General features: G+C 43.4%; 1 protein-coding gene and 1 pseudogene across 1 annotated transcript in view; one reads left to right on the plus strand and one right to left on the minus strand.

Annotated features, from left to right (window-relative positions):
- The window catches only part of MYO5C (myosin VC), a 103,302-nt gene that overhangs the window by 41,182 nt on the left and 35,363 nt on the right, over positions 1-26,757 (plus strand). Inside the window, exons 13-25 of the mRNA XM_030318166.1 lie at positions 1,624-1,749; positions 7,599-7,682; positions 9,430-9,564; positions 9,989-10,086; positions 12,513-12,599; positions 13,050-13,161; positions 14,201-14,412; positions 17,016-17,181; positions 17,516-17,662; positions 19,122-19,286; positions 20,576-20,669; positions 23,254-23,317; positions 25,392-25,572. Of these exons, the coding sequence (XP_030174026.1) occupies positions 1,624-1,749; positions 7,599-7,682; positions 9,430-9,564; positions 9,989-10,086; positions 12,513-12,599; positions 13,050-13,161; positions 14,201-14,412; positions 17,016-17,181; positions 17,516-17,662; positions 19,122-19,286; positions 20,576-20,669; positions 23,254-23,317; positions 25,392-25,572 (1,671 nt within the window). The remainder of the gene's footprint in view (positions 1-1,623; positions 1,750-7,598; positions 7,683-9,429; positions 9,565-9,988; positions 10,087-12,512; positions 12,600-13,049; positions 13,162-14,200; positions 14,413-17,015; positions 17,182-17,515; positions 17,663-19,121; positions 19,287-20,575; positions 20,670-23,253; positions 23,318-25,391; positions 25,573-26,757) is intronic.
- LOC115515915 lies at positions 10,409-11,650 on the minus strand (annotated as a pseudogene).

Raw genomic sequence — 26,757 nt, forward strand, 5'->3', positions numbered from 1 at the left:
TATAATTTGAAAGAAGCGTTCTACTGTTGTTATGTCCTTCTGGGAGGAGCAACTTAACAGTGGGGCAGCCTAGCAATGTTCCTCATGGGACCTCAGGGACAAATAATCCCCAGGGCAGTATTTTGTTTTTGGTTTAAAGATTGTATTATGATGCTTAAACATAGATTTAGTTTCCTCTCCAGAGATTTATTTCTACCAAAAAAAAAACAAAAAACAAAAAACACCATACTGTTGAAGACTTACTGGCATTTCTCCCCAGAATTGTTGATTCCATGGTTTTACTCATGAATTATCCTATCTGGTACCACAGTGACAGAAGATTAAAGGGCTGGCATCAGGTCAAAGCATTCCGGAATGATCTAATGAGGGTAGGGTGCATAGGCCAAGGTAGCCTCCAGGAAATACTTGTACCTACTCTACACAGACATTCCCTAGGTGACCAATGTCATGAAGAAGCATGCAGGAGTTGTTTGGGCACAATGGGATATTAACTTCACTAAGTTTGGATTGAATATAATTGATCACTTGCAAATCACCAGCATCAAGAACAAGTTTTGCAACTAAGCTTTGTTTCAGTAGGTAGTTATTAGTTAAGCAGTAAAACAAAAGAAAATCTATTTTTCTGAGATTGGGCAAAGTGGGGAGGACTATATTTAGGTGCCAGTCTTTCCCCATTCGATGGAGAATAAAAGTCACATTCATGTAATGGAACCCATGCTATTTGTCCCCTGAACCTTTAGACTTCTCTGAGAAGAAGTAATAGTAATACTGCCAAATTTGCAAAAATAAATTCATTCTTGAGTCATTATATGTCCATTTCCTTCTAGTTTATAACATTTTGTTTGTCTAAAGGGGCATGGATATATCTGTTTAAATGGCACCCTAAAGATTGTTAAGATCAAGGACAGATGTATGCCTGGAGTTGCTTTATAAAAAGGAACCATAGGGGCACCTGGGGTGGCTCAGTCAGTTAGGCGTCTGACTCTTAATTTCGGCTCATGTTCCTCTCATGGTTCATGGCATTGTGCCCCACATCTGGCTCTGCTGACAGTGTGGGGCCTGCTTGGGATTCTTTCTCTCCTCTCTCTTCCCCTCCCCCATTCATGTTCTCCTTCCCTCTCTTTCTCTCTCACTCAAAGTAAATAAGCATTTAAAAAATAAATAAAATAAAATAAAAAATAAATAATCAATAAAATAATTTTTAAAAATAAAAAAATTAAAAGGAGGGGCACCTGGGTGGCTCAGTCGGTTAAGTATCTGATTTTGACTCAGGTCATGGTCTCACAGTTAGTGAGTTTGAGCCCTGCATCGGGCTCTGTGCTGACAGCTCAGAGCCTGGAACCAGCTTTGGATTCTGTATCTTCCTCTCTCTCTTTGCCCATCCCTACACACACACACACACACACACACACACACACACACACACACACAGTCTGTCTCTCTCCCCAAAATAAATAAGTAAACATTAAAAATAATAAAAATAATAAAAATCAGCCGCAGATCTAAGCATCTCACTCTGGGGTTCCAGCTCACTTGATTTGTCAGAATTAGTGCTTTTTTGTGCTTCTTAACCTTTCATCTCCAGTTGTCTTACTTACTATTTGGTTTGCTTTTGTCTTGCAGTTACCACATGGAACTGATGAAAACTGGCTTCAAAAGCTATACAATAATTTTGTCAACAAGAACGCTTTGTTTGAAAAGCCCAGAATGTCAAATACATCCTTTATCATCCAGCACTTTGCTGATAAGGTATGATGAAAGTCTGGAGCAATGCTGTCTGTGCTGGAGCTGTTCCCTGGTGGCAGCAGGCAGGCCAGAAACTTTTCTGATCAGATTCAAGTCACACAGCATATAGCTGTGATGAAGAATACATGCGTGTGTGTTTAACGGTCTTTATTTGTTTTTATCGCAAAATATGAGTTTCAACGGTACTGCCTTAAACATGAATGTGGTGCTAGTGGACCTCATTTCTGATTTTGGATTTACCGTGAATTCATTAGTCTCTTATCAGTTTATTTCCTCTATAAAGTTGTCAAAATCAAGGCAGCATAATTGTTTTCTATAATGAAAGCTATATATTTTTTTGAGGTTTTCCTTTGTTATTCAGTTATATTTATTACAGTGGTAACATAGGTTGGCTGAAGATGTTGTGTTTTCTGGGTGGTCTTTATTTTCTTCTTTATAGATCTATGTTTTATGAAACAAATGTACCTTAATAAAAAGACAAAATTGATATAGTGGGAGAGGGGCCAAGATGGCAGAGCAGCATGGAAGCTCTTGGCTTCTCTCGTCACTGAAATGCTGCTAGATCAGCACCAAACCATTTTGTACACCTAGAAAATTGATGTGAGGATTAACCCAACAATCTGTATAACTTGAGCCACAGAACTTGGCAGGTACACAGCACGGAGAGTTCAGTTGGGAAGAGAGAAGCCGTGGAGGGTAGGGAGCTGTTTTTGCAGAGAGAGGACTGAGAAAATGGGGGAGAGTCCAGGAAAAGCACTCCCCCGAAAGTAGCTGGAGAGAAAGAAAAAGAGTGGAAACACCCACAAGTGACTGAACCAGAAAGGGAGAAAGGGAAAGGAGAGCGTTTCAATACCATTAGTACTCTGGAAACAAGGTAGAGCAGAGTCAATATGTGGTGGTGCTCTGATGGGAAGGGCAAATCCCCAGAAGCAGACAAGGAGGTCCAAGGGCTCCGTGGACCACACAGGGAGAAGCTGTTCCCCTGCTAGGAGGGCATTTGGTAGAGGCTATAGTGTCCCCACAGGCAAAGGTCCCAGCAGACCCCAGGGAACAGCCATGTTTGCTGGTATTGGAACAAAGACACCAGAGTGAGGTGAAACCTGGCATTGGTTGTATGTTGTGTTTTGCCATAATCTCTGAATCTCAGCTGCTGTGCTATCCCATGAACTTTTTCTGGGGCAGGCGGACACCTGGCCACAATCTCTGAAACTGTGCAACAGCATGACCGCATGAACATTCCTGGGGGGCAAGCCAGCACCTGGTCGTTGCCCAGCAAGACGCTTCCCCAGAGGGTTGGAGCAAGTCGAAGCCACAGGACTCTTAGAAGTGAGGGGTTTGGTAACACAGCCCCATTGAGATATAATTCAGGAGGGAAGTGCCATCTGGCAGGCTGACAGCTTGGACACAGACAGTGTAGAAGTGGGGAGTGGACAGAAGCCAGAGACAAAGGAGGGGTACTTGATTGCTGGTCAGTGAGAGCTCAGAGTTCTGATGCCAGAGACTGGGAAGCTGGGTGATGCCATTTTCACCTCTCTCATGCATCTGCATACAAGTGCTCTGTGCCACACCAATCCACCCCAGTAAACTAAGCAGTGCCACCTAGTAGAGAACGGAGCTGTTACATCAAGCTCCATCCAACTGCACCAACCAAGCCCTAGAGGATGACCAGAAGTCTCTCTGCCTGTTTAGTGTACACACTATAAAATGCTTCAGAGTTTGAGTTCTAGAGGAAACTGGATGTAATTTCATTATGTTTGCTGGTCCATCTATTTGAGTTTTTTTGTTTCTTTTCTTATTCTTGGATACAGAAAGAGAAAAAATTTATTTTCTGTTTTTTAAAAAAATATTTAAAAACTTTTTTACTATATTTTTTATTTTTTTGTAAAATTTTAAATTCAATTTAATTTCCTTCTTTTCATTTTATTCTGTTTTATTGGGGCTTTAAAAAATTTTTTAAACATTTTCTTACTTTCATCCTTTTTTTCTCTTCTTTTTCTTTCCCTTTTCTCTCTATTCTATCCAACTTCTTTCAACAACCAGACCCAAATACACCTAGGATCTAGATTCCTTTATTTGATTTTTTGTGTTGTTTTTAATTTTTTTAATTTTAATTTTTTATTTTATTAACTCTTTTTTCATCTTCCAAAGTGACAAAACGAAGCAATTCACCCCAAAAGAAAGAGCAGGAAGAAATTACAGCTAGGGGGTTGCCTGAGTGGCTCAGTTAAGCATCTGACTTCAGCTCAGGTCATGATCTTGCAGTTCACGAGTTCAAGCCTTGTGTTGGGCTCTGTGCTGACAGCTCAGAACCTGGAGTCCACTTCAGATTCTGTGTTTCCCTCTCTCTGCCTCTCCCCAGCTCACACTCTGTCTCTCTCAAAAATAAAAACATTTAAAAAAAATTAGAGAACTCAGTGACTCATTAAAAAAGAAAAACATCCGAATCATAGGAGTCCCAGAAGATGAAGAGAGAGAAAAAAGGGGTAGAAGGTTTATGTGAGCAAATCATAGCAGAAAACTTTCCTAACCTGGAGAAAGACACAGACATCAAAATCCAGGAAGCACAAAGAGCTCCCACTAAATTCAACAAAAACGAACCATTAACAAGGCATAATATAGTCAAATTCACAAAATACACAGACAAAGAAAGAATTATGAAAGCAGCAAGGGAAAAAAGTCCTTAACCTATAAGGGAAGACAGATGAGGTTCACAGCAGACCTATCCACAAAAACTTGGCAGGCCAGAAAGAAGTGGCAGGATATATTCAGTGTGCTGAATCAGAAAAATATGCAGCCAAGAATTATATATCCAGCAAGGCTGTCATTCAAAATAGGAGAGATAAAGAGTTTCCCAGACAAACTAAAACTAAAGGAGTCTGTGACCACTAAACCTGGCCTGCAAGAAATTTTAAGGGGGACTCTCTGAGGGGATAAAAGACAAAACAAAACCAAAAAAGCAACAAAAACTAGAAAGGACCAGAGAACACCACCAGAAACTCCAACTCTACAGGCAGCACGATGGCAATAAATTCATATCTTTCAGTACTCACTCTAAATGTCAATGGGTTAAACTCTCCAATCAAAAAACATAGCATAAATAGAATGGATAAGAAAACAAGATCCATCTGGGCCTAAACAAGACCCATTTTAGACCTAAAGATACCTTCAGATTGAAAGTAAGGGAATGGAGAACCATCTATCATGCTAATAGTCACCAAAAGAAAGCCAGAGTAGCCATACTTATATCACACAATCTACATTTTAAAATAAAGACTGTAACAAGAGATGAAGAAGGGCATTATATCATAATTAAGGGGTCTATCCACCAAGAAGATGTAACAATTATAAACATTTATGCCCCTAACATGATGCACCTAAATATATAAACTAGTTGATCACAAACATAAAGAAACTCATTGATAATAATACCATAATAGTAGGGGATTTCAACATCCCACTTACAGCCTATTTCTTAAATTCCACATATGAGTGAAGTCACATGATATTTATCTTTCGCTGACATATTTCACTTAGCATAATACACTCTAGTTCCATCCATGTTGTTGCAAATGGTTAAGATTTCATTCTTTTTGATCACTGAGTAATATTATAGTGCTTATGTGTGTGTGTGTGTGTGTGTGTGTGTGTGTATATATATATATATATATATATACATACATACATACCACATCTTTAGACATTCATCTATTGATGGTCATTTAGGCTCTTTCCATACTTTCACTATTGTCATTAACACTGCTATAAACATTGGGGTGCATGTGCCCCCTTTCAATCAGCATTTTTATATCCTTTGGATAAATACCTAGTAGTGCAGTTGCTGGGTTGTAAGGTACTTCTGTTTTTAATTTTTTGAGGAACCTCCACACTGTTTTCCAGAATAGCTGTACCAGTTTGCATTCCCACCAGCAGTGCAAAAGGGTTCCCCTTTCTCTATATCTAGTGTTTCCTGAATTGTTAATTTTAGTCACTCTGACAGGTGTAAGGGGGTATCTCATTGTGGTTTTGATTTGTATTTCCCTGATGATGAGTGATGTTGAACATCTTTTCATATGTCTGCTAGCCATCTGGATGTCTTCTTTGGAAAAGTGTCTATTCATGTCTTTTGCCCATTTCTTTACTAAATTATTTGTTCTTTGGGTGTTGAGTTTGATAAGTTCTTTATAGATTTTGAATACTAACCCTTTATCCGATATGTCATTTGAAAATGTCTTCTCCCATTCCACTGGTTGCCTTTTAGTTTTGTTGATTGCTTCCTTCACCGTGCAGAAGCTTTTTATCTTGATGAGGTCCCAGTAATTCATTTTTGCTTTTGTTTCCCTTGCCTTGGGAGACATGTCTAGTAAGAAGTTGCTGTGTCTGAGGTCAAAGAGGTTGTTGCCTGCTTTCTCCTTGAGGATTTTGATGGTTTCCTGTCTTATATTTAGGTCTTTCATCCATTTTGAGATTATTTTTGTGTGTGGTGTAAGAAAGCGGTCCATGTTCATTCTTCTACATGTCGCTGTCCAGTTTTCCTAGCACCATTTGCTGAAGAGACTGTCTTTTTTCCATTGGATATTCCTTCCTGCTTTATCAAAGTTTAGTTGGCCATATGTTTGTGGGTCCATTTCTGGGTTCTCTACTCTGTTCCACTGATCTGTGTGCCTGTTTTTGTGCCAGTACCATACTGTCTTGATGATTACAGCTTTGTAATACAGCTTGAAGTCAAGAATTATGATGCCTCCAGCTTTGGCTATTCAATGTCTTTTCTGGCTCCATACAAATTTTAGGATTGTTTGTTCTGTGAAGAATGCTGGTGTTATTTTGATAGGGATTGCATTGAATATGTAGACTGCTTTGGGTAGTATCAACATTTTAACGATACTTGTTATTCCAATCCATGAGCATGGAATGTTTTTCCATTTTTTTGTGTCTTCTTCAGTTTCTTTCATGAGCTTTCTATAGTTTTCAGCATATAGATGTTTTACCTCTTCATTAGGTTTATTCCTAGGTATTTTATGGGTTTTGGTGCAATTGTAAATGGGATCTATTCCTTGATTTCTCTTTCTGCTGCTTCATTTTGGTGTATAGAAATCCCACAGATTTCCATATGTTGATTTTTAAACATATTTTCTAAATTATGAAAATTTATGACAAGTAGATATTACATTATAAACTATGTAAACTAGAGGCATAAACTATTGGAGTTTGAATTTTTAAGCACCCACCCTGGATATGTTATTGTTTGAGAGATTCAGGAAGCCTTATGGATCAGGAAGGGCCATGTGGAGACTTTTTCTAAGCCAAATTCAGGCAATGTGAACATTTACCCACTCTAACCTGACCTCAAGGGCTTTGGTGGCCTTTGAAAGTTTTGTGGTCAGACAAATCTTACTTTCTACCATATTAATGCTGATTTAGGATAGTATTTTGGTTTGAACCCAAAGGACAACACTGAGCTTTTTTCCTCCTGATGGCTTTTTTTTCCTCCTAAGGCAGAGTGAACCTTAAGCCTGGTCTTCTTAGACCTGTGTGTGTATTAACTTCAGACATTGCAGGGAATGACTGGTCACCTGTGGCTAGAGGGAACTGGCAGAAGAATACAGAGTGATCAGTGACAAGTTAGAAATCAAGGCAGTGGGATAGCCTGGCTCTTTCCAGCAAGTGACATATTCCCAGCTTCCGAAGTTTTATATGATAGAGTTTCTGTGATAAACAGAAACAGAATCTGTTTTTAGAAGATTGCTTTTTTAGTGCCTTCATTATTCATTCTTAGAAAAAGAGAAAAACTCCTTGGTCTTAGATGCTGTCTGCTTTTGCTTCTTTGGCAATAATTAAATCCTTTCTCTGCACAGGTAGAATATAAATGTGAAGGTTTTCTTGAGAAGAACAGAGATACCGTATATGATATGCTGGTTGAAATCTTGAGAGCAAGCAAGGTTTGTAAGGTCCTACGATGGTAATTAATGTTATTCATTATATAACTTGAAATGGATCTATATGTGTATCAGGAAAGAGTAAGAAGTGTGTGGTTATGTGTACTGTCTTGCAGTGGCAAACTATAGCTCATGCTTAGAAAAAATAACTATTTTGGAATTGGGACTAAAACATGTACCAAGCTTCTGACAGCTTGCAGACAAATCTCCACTAGGTGCAATATCAGAAATCAAATATGCAGATGCCAGAGAGGAAGGATAGCTACTATAACCAGTTAAAAGACCACAGTTTACATTTTATTCATTCTTTCACAAATATGTATATAGCACCTACCATGTGCTAAGCACTGGCCCTAGATTCTGGTTATAGCAGTGAGCAAGGCAGCCAGGATGCATGCCCTCATGAAGCTCACTATTCTAGAGGGAATGACATACCCTAACTACATAAGTAGCAATGGCACATAGTGCTAAGCACATGAAAGAAACCAGGGCAAGACAGAGAGAGGGTGACCTGGGAAGGGAGAGCTGGCTCAAATGTGCAGGCTCCTCGAATCCACAGTTCTATGTGAGGAGTAGGGTCACCAAAGGAATGACTTCTGGGTTTTCCTTTTCCCCTTTGAACATTTCCTTATTAATAGTTGAGAATAAGAATATTCCATACACAAGCCTTCATTTTGTGAACAGTTTAGATCATATTTATTTTTCTACTTTTGAAAGATCCCTAAGCCTTTGTTCATATTCAAGTATTTTGACAGTTTCCCACATAAGCATGAGCACTTCCACTAACAATCATATAGAAGTTGCAGGCATGACAACTTCAGTTATTAAACCGATTTATGATAGAGAATTCAATGTGGAAATTGCCTGCATCTTGTGTACAAAATTAGTTCATTTAATTCACCAATTGCTTACTCATCCCCAAGCATACCCTGGGGTCCGGTCTGGAAGCTGAATGCAGATCACATCAAAGCACAGATGGGTCTCTCTGCTGAGCACGAAAGCTCTCAGAGGCGTGGGAAGTACAGATCCACGGGTTTTGCAGCTGGAGCATACAAGGATATATTAGGCAGTGATTCTCCCCCAAAGGAGATTGTCAGTGTTTGATTTAAAAGAAAAAAAAATGAGTTTTGCTCTAAGAAGATAAGACATTTAAAGAAGTCATTGATGCATGGTAGAAAGTAATGAAGATCTTAGAAGCCACTCATAAGTGAAAGATTTTTTTTTTATGTAGAAGAAATTGAAATTAATTTGAATCAGGGCACAATTTTTTTTACCTTTGTTTTAAACTTAATCGAAGCAAGTGAATGGGGTAGAGCTAGAAAATATTTTAATAGAACCTTGAGTAATGGGTAGAGTTTGGATTTACAGGGATGAGAATATGAGGTAGGAGGGAGGAGAGTCCAGGTGTTGAAACAGCATGAGCCAAGGCACAGAGGTAGGGCTAGTAAATGTCTCCACTGTGTAAATGTCCATACAGACATTTAATATATATCTAATATATATATGGAATATAAATATGACATATAGACATTTGCATGGATTGCCTCTCTGCTTAGATTCCTGGAAAGAAGTTATACATCATCCAGGGGGAGGAGTGTCCTCTTGTGGGATTCAGATTAGGCTGTAGAGATTGGTGGAGACCACTAACCTCATTTTACATGGGGTTCTTATGACCATTTATGAGGTTTGTATCACCTGCTGACTATGAGTGAACACCTGTGGACCTTGAAATCCCCTCTGTTCCTTCCAGTTTCATCTCTGTGCCAGCTTTTTTCAAGAAAATCCAGTTCCTCCTTCCCCTTTTGGTTCAGCGATCACAGTTAAATCTGCAAAGCCAGTCATCAAGCCAAACAACAAGCAGTTCCGGACCACAGTTGGGAGCAAGGTACACAGAAAGTACCTGAGGATGGGGCCAGGCCCCAAAGGGAGCCAGGCAGTGGTGGGGCCCACATTCCAGGCCTGGACATGGGCACTGACCTGGTTCACATCTAGTATATATGTAAATGCAAAGAAAAGTCACAGCTTATTGTCATCATCCCTCAGCCTCCAAGGCTGCACAGGCCTGAGAAAACCACGTGCCCAATAACATGATTTACTAAGTTCTTGCTATTTGGGAGAATTGGTTAGAGCAGAATTCTGTCCAGAACATAGGACATGCTAATACTCACAGTCACAGATTAAAACCTTTCATAATAGATGTTAATGCATGAAGCTAACTCTTCTTCTTAATTTACTAAGGTTGGCCCTTTTGTTTTCCTTGATATGAGTATCAAATTTCAGCATATTTTTTCTCTGACCTTGTTTCCTAGTTCCGCAGCTCTCTGTACTTGCTCATGGAAACCCTCAATGCAACCACACCCCACTATGTCCGATGCATCAAGCCAAATGATGAAAAATTACCCTTCGAGTAAGTGCTTTTATGAAGGAGAGGGAAAACACTGAGGCCATTTCTGTCACAATGTTGGAGAATTTGCTTATAATTCTCTTGAACTTTAGTGTTTCTGGTTTTTTGTTTTGTTTTTTGGCTAAGTATAGTATACTTTAGTGATGGGACATGATAAGGTAGGGCTTCCCAAGCCCCTCCCTTCCTCTGGGGGCTCTGGGATGGAAACTGTGTAGGTTGGGAGATTCTCAGTGTGTTTGGGGATGAGTTGAGGCAAGGACTCCCCACCAGCTGAAGGTCTTTCTCTTCTTCCTGCATTTTCTGGGGCTGGTGATCCAGAGGGCTCTTACTCCTTGGAAGTGACGTGCACCATAAGGTCTTCCACCCAATTGCTATAGCCAAATTCATTGTCATATCAGAAAATGAGCTTGACAAAGTGGTCATTGAGAACAATGTCAACCCCAGCATCAAAGGTGAAAGAATGGGTGTAACTGTTAAAGTTGCAGAGACAACCTGGTCGTCAATGAAGTCCAGGATGCCCTTGAGGGGGCCCTCTGATGCCTGTTTCACCACCTTTTTGGTGTCAGCATATTTGGCACCTTTCTCCAGGCAGCAGGTCATATCCACAACGGACACAATGGAGTTGGAGCATGGAAGGCTGTGCCAGTGAGCTGCCCACTCAGCTCAGGGATGACCTTGCCCACAGCTTTGGCAGCATCAGTAGAAGCAGAAATGATATTCTGGGCAGCCCCTCGGCGATCATGCCACAGCTTCCCGAAGGGGACATCCACCATCTTCTGGGTGTCATGGACTGTGGTCATGAGTCCCTCCATGATGCCAAAGTTGTCATGGATAACCTTGGCCAGAGGGGCCAAGCAGTTGGTGGTGCAGGAGGCATTGCTGACAATCTTGAGGGAGTTGTCATACTTTTCGTGGTTCATGCCTATCACAAACATGGGCATCAGCAGGAAGGGCAGAGATGATGACCCTCTTGGCCCCACCCTTCATGTGAGCCCCAGTCTTCTCCATGGTAATGAAGACCCCAATGGACTCCACAACATACTCAGCACCAGCATTGCCCCATTTGATTTTGGTGGAGTCTTGCTGCTACAAGATGGAGATGGGCTTTCCATTGATGACAACTTTCCCATTCTCAGCCTTGACTGTGCCATGAAATTTGCTGTGGGTGGGATCATACTAGAACATGTAGACCATGTAGTTGAGGTCAGTGAAGAGGTCATTGATGACAACCATATCCACTTTGCCAGGGTTAAAAGCAGCCCTGGTGACCAGGTGTCCAATACTGCCAAATCCATTTACTCCAACCTTCACCATCGTGTCTCAGGGACACAGCTGGAAGTTCAGCAGAAGATGCTGCTTTTGAATGAGGAGGAGCAGAGAGCCTGTTGCTGTTTTTTTAATGATTCAGAGCAGTCCCATCCTTTACATATACTGTTAACTAGCACAAGCTCTGTGTTATGGCTAAACCACCTTGTCTCCAGGGTGAAGCAAAGGGGATAGATTTGAAAGAATAGTCTACCACTGAAGTTGATGCAGCAGAGAAAGCCAGAACGTCTCCTTGATTATAAGAAGAATTTGTATATGGCATGGTGACTACAGTTAATAATATTGTGCTGCATGTTTGAAAGTTGCTAAGAGAATAGATCTTAAGAGTCCTTGTCACAAGAAAAAAAAACTGCTGTAACTATGTGCCATGATGAATGTGATCTAGACTTCTTTTGATTGTTTCGCAGTATATTACAAATGCCGAGTCATTATGCTGTGCACCTGACACTACTAGAATGCTGCATGTCAGTTATACCTCAATAAGAAAGAAAAGAATTTGTTTTTTGAAAGAAATTCTGTAGAGGAACAGAGGTTTCTTCCTCAAATATGGCATGAGATATTAGACTTGTTCTCTGGGCACCCCCCCCAGGAAAACCCCAGACCTAGGAGTGGACATTGTAGAGTCTCTTTTAACTGACTAGACCTAAGATGTGTCTGAGGGGCATGCACTGTCCATGGAGGTGGTGTATGTGTCCGTGGGCCACCAAAGGGTCCGACCTCAGCCAGAGGGTACCCTGTAAAGGGAATTCAAACAGCAAATGGGCATTTGAATGCAGTGAGTGGAAATATTTCTTCCACACTGGCTGTCATTCGAAGCTGAACCAAAGGCCACTTCCCCCACGAGACCTTTTCCATTTCCACCATCATAATCCAGCACTCCTTTCTCTGTGACCTCAGTACAGCTTCCTGAACTCTCACAGAGTTGCTGTTTTCACTTGTCCTCTGGCAGGTGTCCATTAAGTAGCTGCTGGGTGCCCTGCGTGGGGATCACAGAGGCAGACCCCGCTCCTCAGGGCTCACAGTCCAGGCAGTCTGCTGTACTGCTCATGGGCATATTTGTCCATCATGACAGCTTAACACATATTGAAATCTTCTTCTTTAAGATTCGACTCTAAAAGGATTGTTCAGCAGCTGCGAGCCTGCGGCGTTTTAGAAACAATTCGCATTAGTGCGCAGAGCTACCCTTCCAGGTGGGTTGTCTCTCCTTGTTTTGGGGGGAAAATGCCGACCTTCAGGTCTGCTGAGAACCGAGGGAGAGGCTGCCATGTTTTTTGTCAGGTACTTGCATAAGATGCCCCAAGATATTCCCACTCTTCCCTGGGAAGGCCAGAGGGGGCCCCTGGCGGCCATGTACTGGTCAGGGGCCACCATCATCCCATCACCTGTTTTCACTGCTAGTGAACATCACCTCCTGCCTCCCCATTGCTCCTGAGAGGAGGAGATGGAGGGGGAGGAGAGCATAATCATCAGAGTAGAGTATTGGCAAAAAAAACCACTCCTGGTCCGCTGTGTTCAGGGTGAGGTCAAAGTTCAGAACAGACTCCCATCTACCCCCACTGCCACCCCAGCAGCAGTGGGATCCACAGACATGCCATGTTTCCTCACAGCCACACCTCCTCAGATCTTCTTTGACTTTGCAGGTGGACATACATTGAATTCTACAGTCGCTATGGTGTGCTCATGACCAAGCAGGAGCTTTCGTTCAGTGATAAAAAGGAGGTGTGCAAGGTGGTTTTACACAGGCTCATCCAGGTCAGTCTTGCTCAGCTCCTGGAATCATGGGCTCTTACCCAGATGCCCATCTCCCAAATGTGTTTCCCTACCCACCTGTCCCATGACTGTGTTGTCATGAATGCCAAAGATGAAAGAAAATATGCCCAAGCATTTGAGTGCTAAGGAGATCAGAGCAGACACATTCACAGGGGCATCATCTCCTGAGAGTAGGAGTCACCATTACGGACCCAGGCTTGAACCCTGACCTCCCCCAGAGTCCTCCTATCATACTCTGACCTCCCACAATTTAAGAAACTTCGATGGGCCTGGCTTATATTACACAGTCAACTGAGCCTGCCACTACACCAGGAGGTTCCCAAACATGGCAGTCCGTGTGGGCTTAGGTCATTGCTCTGGCAGTGAGTTTGATAGAAAAGAAGTGGGGACAGAGTTACTATGGCCAGGAAAGGAGGTGGTGAAGACAAACCAAAATAAAGACAGAAACCAGACCTTTCCAGGCTCTGCTCTATTGTAGAAACCACATATGAGAAGCCGAAGCTCCCCAATGGCCTAAGAATCACCAAGCATGCACACAGCCCTCCTACCCCACAGACAGACGCAGACCCCTGAACCTCAAGTTCGTTTCTTCACCCAGGGGCTTTAAACAAGTCACAGTATAAATTTCTAGGTCATAATCAGAAGTTTTCTGCCTTGGGGCACCTGGGTGGCTCAGTCAGTTGAGCATCCAACTTTGGCTCAGGTCATGATCTCACAGTTCACAAGTTCGAGCCCCATGTTGGGCTCTGTGCTGACAGCTCAGAGCCTGGAACCTGCTTCGGATTCTGTGTCTCCTCTCTCTGCCCCTCCTCCCACCTCTCTCTCTCTCTCTCTTTCTCTCTCTCTCAAAAATAAATATACGTTAAAAAAATTTTTTAACAAAAATCTTTTTGCTTTATGTCAAGGAACAGGTGTGTCAAAAATAACAATATTTTGGCACCTTCGAATCTCTTAAACATCTTTTCCAAATACTATAAACTCTGAAGGATTTATTTGTGATTCTATCATTTTTCTCTTTCAGGATTCTAATCAGTACCAATTTGGTAAAACCAAAATTTTCTTCAGAGCAGGACAAGTGGCTTATTTAGAGAAACTCCGATTGGATAAGCTCAGGCAGAGTTGTGTTGTGATACAAAAGCACATCCGTGGCTGGCTCCAGAGAAAAAAGTTTCTCCGAGAAAGACAAGCTGTCCTGACAATCCAGCAGTACTTCCGGGGTCAGCAAACTGTGAGGTATGGCCGGAGCCAAGGAAGAGGTGTGGAATTGTGTGGCCCACTCTCCTAACTGCTCATCGCTGGGGGAGGGACCTATCAAGGACAAATGGCCTTTCTCCTGGGGGGTGCAGATGTGTGTGGGTGTCCTCCTGGGGCCAGCCGTGAGTCTACCTACCTTAGGGCAAGTAGTCCTGACTCCGCCTACTGTTCCCATGGCAGCGGTGACAACTAGGACCCTGAAGAGAGGAAGCTTCAATCAGGGTTTTGCTGAAGCGAATCAGAATCCCCAGTGAGACCAGGAAGAGGGACTGGGCCCTTTTTCTGTGGGAATTGAAAATGCCTAAGACAGGGCCCTAGGGAAGTCCCTAAGTAAATGCCATGAGTAACCACTGACCAGCCTCCCTGCAGATGGGGAGGGGGCAGGCCGTGCCTTAGGGGATCCATGGCAAGGCTCTGCCAGCAAACCCAGAGCCCTCTCCCAAGGGATGGCTGAGTGGAGGGCAGGTCCACCAATCCCAGCCCTCACTGAGTGCTCCCACGAGGCTGTGCCGGGCTGGCCTGTGAGATGGCATTCTTCCCAGATAACAGTGTGTGCTTGCCTGTGTCTGTGCTGCCTCCTTCCTTGGCACGCAGTGAGGATAGTTGAGAAGGCAAGTATTTAAGAGTCAGACCGTGTCACTGAACCTCACCTCTTCCTGAGCTTGAGGCCTGACCTCCAGCAGCATCTGGGCCTGTTTACGTGATTGGCACACCATGGCCTCAGCACCATGGCCTCGGCACACTCCAAACTAGACTCACCATCACACCTCAGGTGACCATCTTACATACACAGCCAGGCTTTCCCTCCCGTGCCCTGGGTCAGTCAATAGAAGCAGTCTCCAGTGCAGGAAAGCCCAGGGGTCTCTTCTTCCCCAACTCATGTTCCCTTTCTGTTTAGGAATCACCAAAGCCTGACAGCTCTACCCCTGCTTACCTCTTGTGTCTGTCCTGTCATTCCATTCCCCCACCCCAGCCCTAGATTTGACCTTCACCACCACTTGCTTTATGGTCCTACAACACAGCCTCTACCTGCTGCGTGTCTTCCTGAAGCAGGGCCTGATGGAGCCACTGTCCTCCTCTTGCCTTTAATGCCTCCTGTGACCCCTATTTCCTACACTCAGTCTCTGACATGAGTGTTCAAGGCCCCCCATGGCCTAGATACATTCATAATAATGGAAGCTCTGGGAGAACCAGGGTCATACTTTCGCACACCAGAGTAGGTATTCAGTAAATATATTTTTCAATAACAGGATGCCTCAGTGGCTCAGTTGGTTAAGCGTCCAACTCTTGATTTCGGTCAGGTCATGATCTCACAGTTGTGGGTTCAAGCCCCACGTCGGGCTCTTTCCTGACAGCGAGGAGCCTGCTTGGGGGTCTCTGTCTCTCTCTCACTCTCTGCCCCTCTCCTGCTCATTCTCTCTCTCAAAATAAATAAATAAGCTTAAATAGCAAATGGTTTCTATTTTTCTAACCTCACTGGCTAATTTTCTTCATGTATCTTATTTTCTAGCAATTTCAGAGAGATTCTCTTTTTCCGAATATTTCAGGCATGGCTAGGCCTCCATGTGTTCACTGATCCTTAGCCTGAAATGCCTTTTCCAACCTTCACTGTCTACAGAAATCCCACCTCTCCATCAAGGGCAGGCTTACAAGCAGAATGATAGTTCTGTACAATCTCTTTTACAGATCTTTTAGTAGTTATTTTATGTTTCCTCTTGTCCCACTTGGCCATTTGTAAGTCTGTCTGCTACATGAGGTTGTAAACTATGAATGTAAGAACTTTGTTCTTCACTTCTAGTCCTTTAGACAGGAGTTGACAAACTTTTTCTGTTAAAGCCACAACTACTTCAGGCTTTAGGGGCCTTGGAGTTCCTCTCAACTATTCAAGTCTGCCGTTATTAGCCATGAATGATATACAAATAATAGGTGTGGTTGCATTGCCATAACACTTGGCAATAGCAGCAGGTGGAAGGCTGCAGAGTTGGTCCCCAGGCTATAATTTGCCCTGATCTAGAGCCTCTAGCGTGATTTCCCACAAGGATGGATAAGCAGTGCGAAAGCCCGGTTTTGTTTCCACATACGTGAGTGATGACGGATGGATCCACCTGCATGTGAAGAATGTGACAGTTGCCACGTCGTTCCTCTGTCCTAGAGCAGGTCCACACTCAGATCAGGGTGAAAAGGAGACGTGATGAGACTGATTTCCAGTGGGTGTTAGAGTAAATGAGTTGTAGAGTTTAATGGGTAGATTTGCAAGACATTTGAATATTCTCCAGTAAAAAAACAAAAACCAAACTGCTGGAGCACATGGGTAGCTCAGTGGATTAAGTGTTTGACTGTTCATTTCGGCTCAGATCATGAGCTCGTGGTTCGTGAGTTCAATCCCCACATCGGGCTCTGTGCATAGTGCAGAGCCTGCTTAGGATTCTGTTTCTCCCTCTCTCTCTGCCCCTCCCCCTGCTTACTCCCTCGCTCTCTCTTAAAATAGATATTTTTTTTTAATGCTATGCAAGCATGTTGCTCTACAGTAGAAGTCAGTGCTCTGTGAATAACAGATATACTCTGCATTCTTTTTAACCAAGGAAAGCTGTTACCGCAACAGCCTTAAAAGAAGCATGGGCAGCCATAATCATTCAGAAGTACTGTCGTGGATATCTTGTCCGCAGTCTGTACCAGCTGATTCGCATGGCCACCATCACCATCCAGGCCTACACCCGAGGACTCTTGGCGAGGAGGAAGTATCGGAAGGTGCAGCTGAGACCCCATGCTTTCTTAGGGCATGAATTTCCCAGGGCTCAGGTTATTTTTCACCAATCATAGTGAGATCTCTTTTTCTGCGTGAAGACCTTCATAGAGAGCAGGGAGTTCTGATATATGAGTGTCTGTTCACACATGTCTGCTATAGGTGGGGTTTGGTTATTGTTTCAGTGGTCTAGGTATAATAGGATTCTGTGGGTTGATTACAGGAAATTTGTCTTTTGCATTGTGAAAATATTTTGGTAGTTGCATCACTCAACATTGGAGGAGTTGTGAGAGAAACACTGGAGAGCCAATTTATGTTTCCTGATATCTTATTTCAAAGATGCTGGAGGAGCACAAGGCTGTGATCCTTCAGAAATATGCACGGGCGTGGCTGGCCAGGCGCAGATTCCAGAGTATCCGACGATTTGTGCTCAACATTCAGCTTACTTACAGGGTCCAGCGTTTGCAGAAAAAGTTAGAAGATCAGGTAAGTGTTTGTAAATGTATCTTTTTTTTTTTTATTTTTTTTTATTTTTTATTTTTTTTTTATTTTTTATTTTTTTTTGTAAATGTATCTTTCATACGTACTTTTTCTAACAAATTTATTTTATCCTGGGCCAATTCCTCAGTTAATGCTGTTAAAATTTATGCCTGTGTTAGGAGGTTCAAATAGTTTATGTGGACCACCTGCTCTAGAAAACAGAAGTACACTGTAAAGGGCTGCTACATGTGGTTGTATAGGTTGTACACTGCACAAGGGCCGCTGCCCAACAGTGCAAGTGCAGCTGAAATCCAGCCTTACTTTGATTTTGCCAACCCATGTGTCCTGGTACAAAGCTGTGCTGCCTCGAGGCAGGGGTGCCTTTTTTTCATCTGCACAAAGATGCTGTCTGCATGCCAAGCCATGCTCCCTCAGGGCTGTGTTGGCTCACGGGAGTTGGCACTTTCTAATTTGCTCAAAGGTCTATATGGTCTAACTGCAGCCCTGCCTCGTTTGGGGAGATTCCTCATACCATTCTCACTGGTAGGAAATAAAATCGTCATGTTCTTAGCCAGTGGAGAAGGATTGTGGAATATGCAGTGTCCAGATCTATAAAACTCACCCCTTGGTCTGCCCGTCTCAAATAATCCCGAGATTCTCCTAAGGTAAACTTGAAACTTAGCCACAAACGATGCTATAGGGGTCCTTAGTGAAGGGATGATGTGTAAACAGCTTGAGGTTTTGATGCAGCTTTCATCGTTGTGCTGTGGGGTGACAGGCCTGCATGTTACATGGGTCGTGCAGAACAGTAAAATGCTGCTGTGACAGCTAGGAGCAGGGCCCCTGCAAGTCCCCATGCTGCCCGGACTCCATTCTAGGTGTATTCATTTGCTAGGACTGCCATCACAGAGGCTAGAAGTCCAAGGTCAGGGTATTGGTATAGTTGGTTTCTGCTGAGTTGTCTCTCCTTGGCTTGCAGATAGCATCCTTCTCCCTTTGTCTTCACGCCGGCTTCCCTCTGTGTGTCTGTGTCCTAATCTCTTCCTAAAAGGACACCAGTCATGCTAGAATCAGGCCCACCCATATGATCTCATTTTACCTTAATTTTGTCTTTAAAGACCCTATCTCTAAATATAGTCACGTTCTGAAGTGCTGAGTATTAGGCTGCAATGTGTGAACAGTTGTGGGGCGAGCGGGCAGCAGGGGACACAATTCATCCTACAGCATTAGGGTTGTCTTGGAGCTCCAGGAATGGGCTGGTCCCACACTAAATGCACCATCAGCTCAGGAAGTTTACCTGAGAAGATCGGCCTTGCTGTTTTCACTGGGATGAAGATGGTCACACATGCCATCATAGTGATACATGTCATGGATTTAGATGCCACATCAGAGATTGTGAGAAACGAATGGAACAGCTTCTTCATTTTGGATAAATCCCTAAACATCTCCTGTTTTTTTCCTCTAGAACAAAGAGAACCATGGGCTGGTGGAGAAAGTGACCAGCCTGGCTGCTCTTCGAGCCGGTGACATGGAGAAGATTCAGAAACTGGAATCAGAACTGGACAGGGCAGCTACCCACAGGCACAATTATGAGGAGAAGGGGAGGAAATACAAGGCTGCCATGGAAGAGGTCTGTGCCGGGTGCGATTATGGAAATATATGCGAGTCTTTCCGTGCAAAAGGTCACAGTGCAGCATTTTCCAACAAAGCAGATTTCTGCAGAGCAGATCAGATTTCCTGTTGGCTTCCACTACCAAAGGATGCCTAACTTTTAGGAGAAGAGAGATCAGAGTCCTAGAGTCTGGGGGAAGAGGAGGAGGCTCCCGCTTCAAGAAGCAAAACATAAAGTTTCCTCTTTTTTTCAACTATTATGAAGTGATGAAAGCCCCTTTAAAGAGAAGGAGCCCTGGCTAGATGCTTCCCTCTCTTCCAGGATGATGTCGGTCCCTGTCGCTTTCCCATCTGGTATGTGTCCTGGCATATGCCTTCCCCAAAATAGCAATGAAAAGCTTGGAGCAGGTTTTCATGTCTGTAGTGCAATAAAACGAGCAGTAGCTAGAAGTCGGACATCCCAGGTTCAAATCTTGTCTTCGCTGCCGTCTGGCTGAGCATCCTTAGGCAAGTCCCTTACACCCTCTCTGAACTTTAGTTCCCTCATATGTAAAATGGGAATAACAACAAGGGACTGCCAGAGTTGTTGAAATGATACAATTGCCAGATGAAATAATTTAGCCAAGTGCCTACTATAGAGCCCTGTGCAAGTGTGAGCTACAGTTTTCTAAAGAGGTAGTATTTATTACCCTCCATTCTCATACTTTCTCAAGTTCTACAGCGTCCAGGTTTGTGGCAGCCTGGAGCCCCAGGGCACCTTCCCCGTGGTCCAGCACCCAGTTGATGCCGTTGCCCACGCTGCCGGTCACCAACCTTCAGCACCAAGTGGCCCCAGCTGTCAGCCCAGCAGATATTTTACCAGGAGAAGCTAAAATAATAGAGTTCCTGTCATGATCACACATCCTTACTGCATAATAACACTCTCAAAGTGTGGATTCACTTTATATATAAATTATTTCTATCATATTAAATACATAAATGCCTTGGCTATCGAGAAGCTTCAAGAAAAGGATGGAGGTGCTTTCTTGACTTTGAGGAGACCTTGGATTTGGCTGTTTTTCCTTGATTTCAGCCATTGCTGGGTCACGTTGAGAGCCAGTGCCTGAAGTCACATGGAGCTCTTGCACGTGAGTGGAGTACAGACAGCATCTTGCATTGGGCTGGTGCCGGCTGTTCTCTACGGATAGGAGCTGAGCTGGATAGATGGATGGATAAATAAATAAAAATACAGCTTTTCACCAAGAAAGGCTGTGGTGACAAAACTGGAAGTGAGGTTTTCAAAAAAGCTTTTTTTCTTCTCTTCGCTAGAAATTGGCAAAGCTTCAGAAGCATAATTCAGAACTGGAAATACAAAAAGAGCAAACAGAGCTGCAGCTTCAAGAGAAGACTGAAGAGTTGAAAGGTAAAGCCCAAGGCGACTCGATGCGAACATTCATGTGCTCACCTGTCTAGTCATTAGGGAAATAACTACTGGGTATGAACGGAGTTTTAGGCAGAACCAGGAATCTGCAATGTATACCCAGGGAAATGAGGGTATTTTTTGCCTCACAGGGAATAACTATATTTAAGTTGTGGTAACTTTACCCTACAGAGGCATCTGTTTTATTTCCATCTTTTGTCAGACAGCACGATAATCCCTGTCTCAGAACCGTCTGGGCCATTTGCAAAATACAGATGGCTGGGCCATAAGCCTGGAGCTTTTCCATCAGAAGATGGGGTGGGGGCGGTGTCTGTGTGTGTGCATGGGTGTGTCTGTGAGTGGTGGTGGCCGGGGTAGTTCAGGCATCTGTCTATATTTTTAAAAACCTTTGTGGTGATCCAGATGCACAGTCGGGGTGATGCCGGAGCAGTGTTGTTGCTGGCCGAGGATCTGTAGTCAGATTTCAAATCTGTCCAAATGACTTGGTCTCAGTGGCACCCCCTCCTCTGCTTACTGCCCCAGCTCTGAGTGAAGGGCCCTGCTAAGCACTTGAGCCACATCACCCCCAGGCTGTCAGAGTCAGACCCTTGGAACCAGCGGTATCCCTTTCATTCAGGGATGTGGAGCAGCTTAGCTCTGTCCATCCATAGCTTTCCAACTCAAAATCTGATTGCAAGCCCTTGCTAAATCCCGATAGGAACAAGAACCTGGGGGCTCCTGACCAGATGGTTTAAATGACCACACCCATTTAAGAGGATTGTTTCTGTAAGCTCTGACAGGGCAGCAGGGGAGTGGGAGTTCAGGCCTGGGGGCCCAGCACACACCTCAGGCCCAGCAGGACGTGGATACACCAGGCCGGAGGAGCACAGGTGCCCTGGGGGTTCAGGTCAGAGTGTGGGAGAGACAGATGTCAGGAGGAGGAAATAAACATCCTGAGTCCTGGCCAGCAGAGCATGAGGGCCTGTTCAGATGACGCCCAGGATGGGAGTGACCTCCTGCTACAGGTACTGCACATCCTCCACCCTGCCTCTGAGGACTGATGATGTGGGCCTTGACCGACGCACGAGGTCAGAGTTCTCTGAGGAAACCTTGGACCTGAATTAGGGAAGAGCTTGTCCACCTCCACCTCCTTTATCACAGTACACTGCTCCAGGGTATATTTGCTCTTTCTTCTAACGTTAGGTGGATTTTCCCACAAGAAAATTTAAATTCCCACAAATGCATCCTGAAAGTTACATAGTTGATAGCGTTGACCTGTTTGGGTCCATAATTTTATATATCCTTCTAAAAAGTGCTTGAAAACTTTCAGTCCCAGTGTTTATAAACCGCTTATGCTCTGAGTGTCCCTAAACATGGCAAACAATGTGTTGTGAAAAGCACCAGCCTTCGATTACCCTGTGACCTATTTATTACTAAGGGTTGTTATCGAATGTTTCCCCTTTTTGAGATTCCAATGTGGACATCAGCCCCTTGCTCCCGGGGAGAAAATCACATTTGGGCAGCTCTTTCACCCCCTTGCAAATGGCCTAAGATGTAAGTACCAGAACTGAAACCAATTCTGTGAGTGAACGAAAATTAAAATTATATCAAATATGCTGGCTTCTAAATTAAAGCTTAAGCATTTTTCTAGTATTTTCTGGCTGACTCATGACATTCTGTAGCAGTTATTTTGATTCAGGGACATTTGATACCTCATTTAACAAACTATTAAACTATTGGCTTTTTTTTTAAACCAGTAATTCAGGGTAGTTATCATCACCTCATCCCTGGGCTCCCCTCTGGGGCAGAATTCAGAAATGGGGTGGAATTCAAGGATGAGGTATCAGCTATATACAAATAGAGATATCAGGCTTAATGGACTCCTCCCGTTTTGAAGGGCACCTGTTTGGTGTGGATATGCTGGGAATACAGGCCTGTCACAGCTTCAGAATATCCAGAACCCCAGTGATGATAGCCTGGCTTTCCAGTGTCCCCTCAACCTATGCTTTGTTGTTAGAGACTCTTGTACTGAATGCAACAGGAGATTTGTTATACTTCCTCTTCCCCAGATAAAGACAGACGCTTCATTATTCTCTTGGTTGTCATGAATGAGTGGTTCTGAACCAAGAGAACCACTATGGTTCCCCTCTCCCCATCAGGGGACATATGGCCCTGTCTGACAGTTTTGGTTGTCACAACTGGAGCAGAGGTGCCGCTGGCTTCTAAATTGACCATTTTCTTCCCAAAGGAAGAAACCCCAAAGGGTTTCCATGTAGTTTTCATAATGTATATTGTCTCAAAGCCAATATGCCTTTTCAAATCAAACAAATGATCCTCAGACCAAAAAAAAGTGCTATAAATGAAACTATTCACACATTCCAACAGAACCAATTTGTCAGAATGATTATCCCCCGCCCTTGTCTGTATTTCTGATTTATAAATTATAAAAGTGACAGTTACCCTCTCAAGTCCTACTAGTCATAAATATCCCATGACTGTTCTCACATTCTCACTTTCTTAAACATGACATGAAACAATGGAAGCGTTGGTTTGCAGATATATTTCAAAGAGCATTCTCTTTTCACAGAAAAAATGGACAACCTCACCAAGCAGCTCTTTGATGATGTGCAAAAAGAAGAACGACAAAGAATGTATGAAACCTAGTTTGCCTTAAAGTTACTGCCTCCTTCTCTCTCTCTCTACTGTTTTATACTTTGCTTCTCGGCTTGCAGCTAGCAGGTCACAGATACAGGATGGGGGGCGGTGAATCTTTTAGGAAGTGAGAGAGTCAGACGTGTGAGAGCCACATCCCACAGTGTGCGCCTTTCAGACACTGCACAGGGTCTGCAGCTGTGGGCAGTGGACCACCGTGAAGTTCTCGCTTTCCCATCATTGCTAAGACAGGAGTTCAGAGACTGCCACCCCTTTCAACTTCCATCAAGTCCAAGAAGTAAAATTACTGCCCAGGAAACCAACCTTCCTCCCTCCCCTGTCTGTTGTGTCTGTTAACTTGACTCTTGTCCCAGATGATAAGGGATGGAACGCACCTCACAACAGTTAAGGCAGGTCCCCATGACCTTGTACGGTACCAGTCCCACCTTCCCTATCTCAATACCGAACCCTTTGTTCATTTCTAAAGACTGCAGTCTGCGCTCCCTTCTCTTAGAGTCAACTCAAAGGTTTTAGAGTTCAAAGTAGGGATGCGTGGCAGGGTGCTGGGGAGAAACAAAATATTCCTGGCATCTTTCTCTTCAGGACTACAAGGCTCAGGCTGCCTGGGGTGATAGGATATATATATAACTTCCTGTGCATTTAGTTGGCAGAAGAGCCTGGGTCTGCATAAGGAGCAGGATGGATGCCACAACTTTAGGGGAGGAAATGTCACCAAGGAGCTCCAAGAGTTAACAGATAGACAAAGTGTTTCATGATCCTATATGAGTTTTAAAATAGGGATATTTGGCTCTTCACCTTGAAATTTTTATTTTCCAATGAACTCTTAACTTTAAGAGAGGAGCTTGGTTCTTGGCATCTCATGGTGCACTGGGGTTGCTTGGGAGCAATCATTTCAAGAAGGGGTTTGGAGAGGCAGGCCAGGGCCAGGTGACTTTAAACTTATTGTAGTCCTCATAAGCACTCACCTGTAGCTTGATCTGGCCCTTGATCAGCTGACAGGGGACATTTTGGCCCCTGTCACAACCCTCAAGGAGCGTACAGATGCCAGCAGTCTGGGAGGGCGGGGGACACTCCCAACCAGCTTAGGTACAAGTCTGAGATTGTTTCAACATAGATTCTTGGTTGCAGTTTTCTTCTTTTCAAGGTACTTTACTGGCCTCTTAGGAGCTCTGTGGATTTTTGAAAAATGTAAAAACAAGGTTAAGAAGTTTGTTAGTATCTCTAAAAGTGAATGAAACAAAAACCTATTGGGAATGTGACTCTCTTCCTTGGGATTTTCCCTTTGGGCTATGAAAGCAAGTCATAAAATGGACTGAGATGACAGCCTAGCAAGTAGAATGGTGATTTAATAAACTCCTGGAGCCCTAGGACTGCTTCAATTCTGACTACAGCCCCTCCCCCAGCCCCGGGCTGTGTCAGGCTGGGCTAGGTCACATCTCTCTTTGGTTATTTATTGTCTTGGTCAATTGTCCCATATTTCATTGAGCAACCATCTCACAAGGAATTGAGTTTCCAGGGACTTTGGCATACCTGGATTTGCTGTAGTTTATTTTAGAATGTTTGAGTGGCTGGCCCCTTTGACATGTTAAATGGCTGTATTAACTTATTTAGGAACTAGCCAAACCATTCTAGGATCCTTGAAACTTGGCAGGGGCTAGTAGTTGGCAGAATGTGCCAAGGTCTCTGCTAAGGGAAGAGACCCCTCCAAGAGACCACAGGGAACCACACAGAACTAGGATGGATTCAGAAATACAGTATCCCAGCCACCACTGTGTCTTTGAGTTCAGCCTCCCTACCCTGTGTTTCTTGCGTGTGACCATAGTAGAGCCACGTTTATCAGATCAGAAGGTATAAGAAACTTCCCTAACCTAAGGGGACAGGAAACAGGTAAAAATAAGGCCATTGTCTATTGGAACTGTCACAGTAGATCCTAATTAACTTGTCTCCTTTCCAAGTCTCCTCTTACTATTTTCAAAATGATGTATTGTTCTAATTCAGGTTAAAGAAATTTAGAGAAATTCTGAGTTAATTATTTTTTTCTTTTGCACCTAGACTTCTTGAAAAAAGTTTCGAACAGAAAACACAAGACTATGAGAAGCAGATCTGCTCTTTGAAAAAAGACATTCAAGCTCTCAAGGATGAGAAAATGCACCTGCAGCACCAACTGGAGGAAGAACGTGTCACCTCCGATGCCTTAAAGGGGGAGGTGGCCCAACTGAGCAAGCAGGCAAAGGTAGAAGGGGCTTCTCACTGCCAGATGAGCTCTTGGGCTAAGTTATCTGACCTGCACAGAGGGAGCAGTTTCAGACTCCCACAGGATCAGACATCCGACAGCATCTGTATAACGACCAAAGTCAAAAGGACCCTGATCCCTTCAGTTCTTCCGAGGATGAACCCCCAAGCTGCCTTTAACTTACCAATAATTGGTTTTCCTATTTTAAAACTCAGCTTTCTAACTATTTTGTAATTATATGAAGCTATTCAAATATGTTGACCTAGAGAATATGTTCAAATTAAATTAAAAGTTGATGTGAACCCTTATTATACAACCCATCCCATTGTTGTATTTCTATAAATACCTGTATTAAAATTAAACTACCTTATTATCAGCATCATATATTTTAAATTGTTATCAGAAAATCCACAAAAGCAATGATCCATGTTAGCACAGTCAAGGCGTAACTGAATTCCTTCCCTACCAGAAAACACAAAACTGCATGTCTCTGTGTTCTTCAATGCAAAACATTTCAGTGTAAGTTTAGAAAGCTTTTAAGCTTCCATGAAATAAGTGAAATGCATGTTAGTAGAATATTGTTAAGATTATGCAAATATTCTCTGTAACTGTCACGGAATAGCCATGCATGGTTTTGAAGAGCTTTAGGAATCACAGTCTTCTCTTGACTTCCTGGCAGAACTGTCTGTATTCTCTGGACCCCAGTTTCCTATTGTTTAAAAGGAGGATTTTGGACTGTGGGATCAGAGAGGATCACGTATCGCTCTGACTGCTCCATAAGAATGGAGCTCACATAAGACATGTCAATCTGTGGGAGTCGTGTCATCTGGCTAGTCTGCATCTTGGGAAGTCCTATGGCTGCTCTTGGAGTGAGGCATCACTATTTGTCACGCACTTCCGCTTTGGTAGCTAAAACTGTGTTCCAAACTCTCGATGTGATATATTAAGGAGACCAGTCTGATTTTCACAGAAAATGAATAACATTATGATCATATATGACTTGAAAAATTTATTGAAGTGTTACCAAAGGAAGGTCTTTGGGATTGGATGGTCCTGGGGCCCCATCAGCTTGCCATGTGACCCTGAGTGTGCCATTTCACCTTATGGAGCCTCAGCTTTCTGTCTAAACTATTACTGTATCACCACATGGGCCTGTTGTAAGGATTAGGTTGTGTATGTAAAGTG

Source organism: Lynx canadensis, chromosome B3 (assembly GCF_007474595.2).
Source record: "Lynx canadensis isolate LIC74 chromosome B3, mLynCan4.pri.v2, whole genome shotgun sequence".
Taxonomy (NCBI): Eukaryota; Metazoa; Chordata; class Mammalia; order Carnivora; family Felidae; genus Lynx; species Lynx canadensis.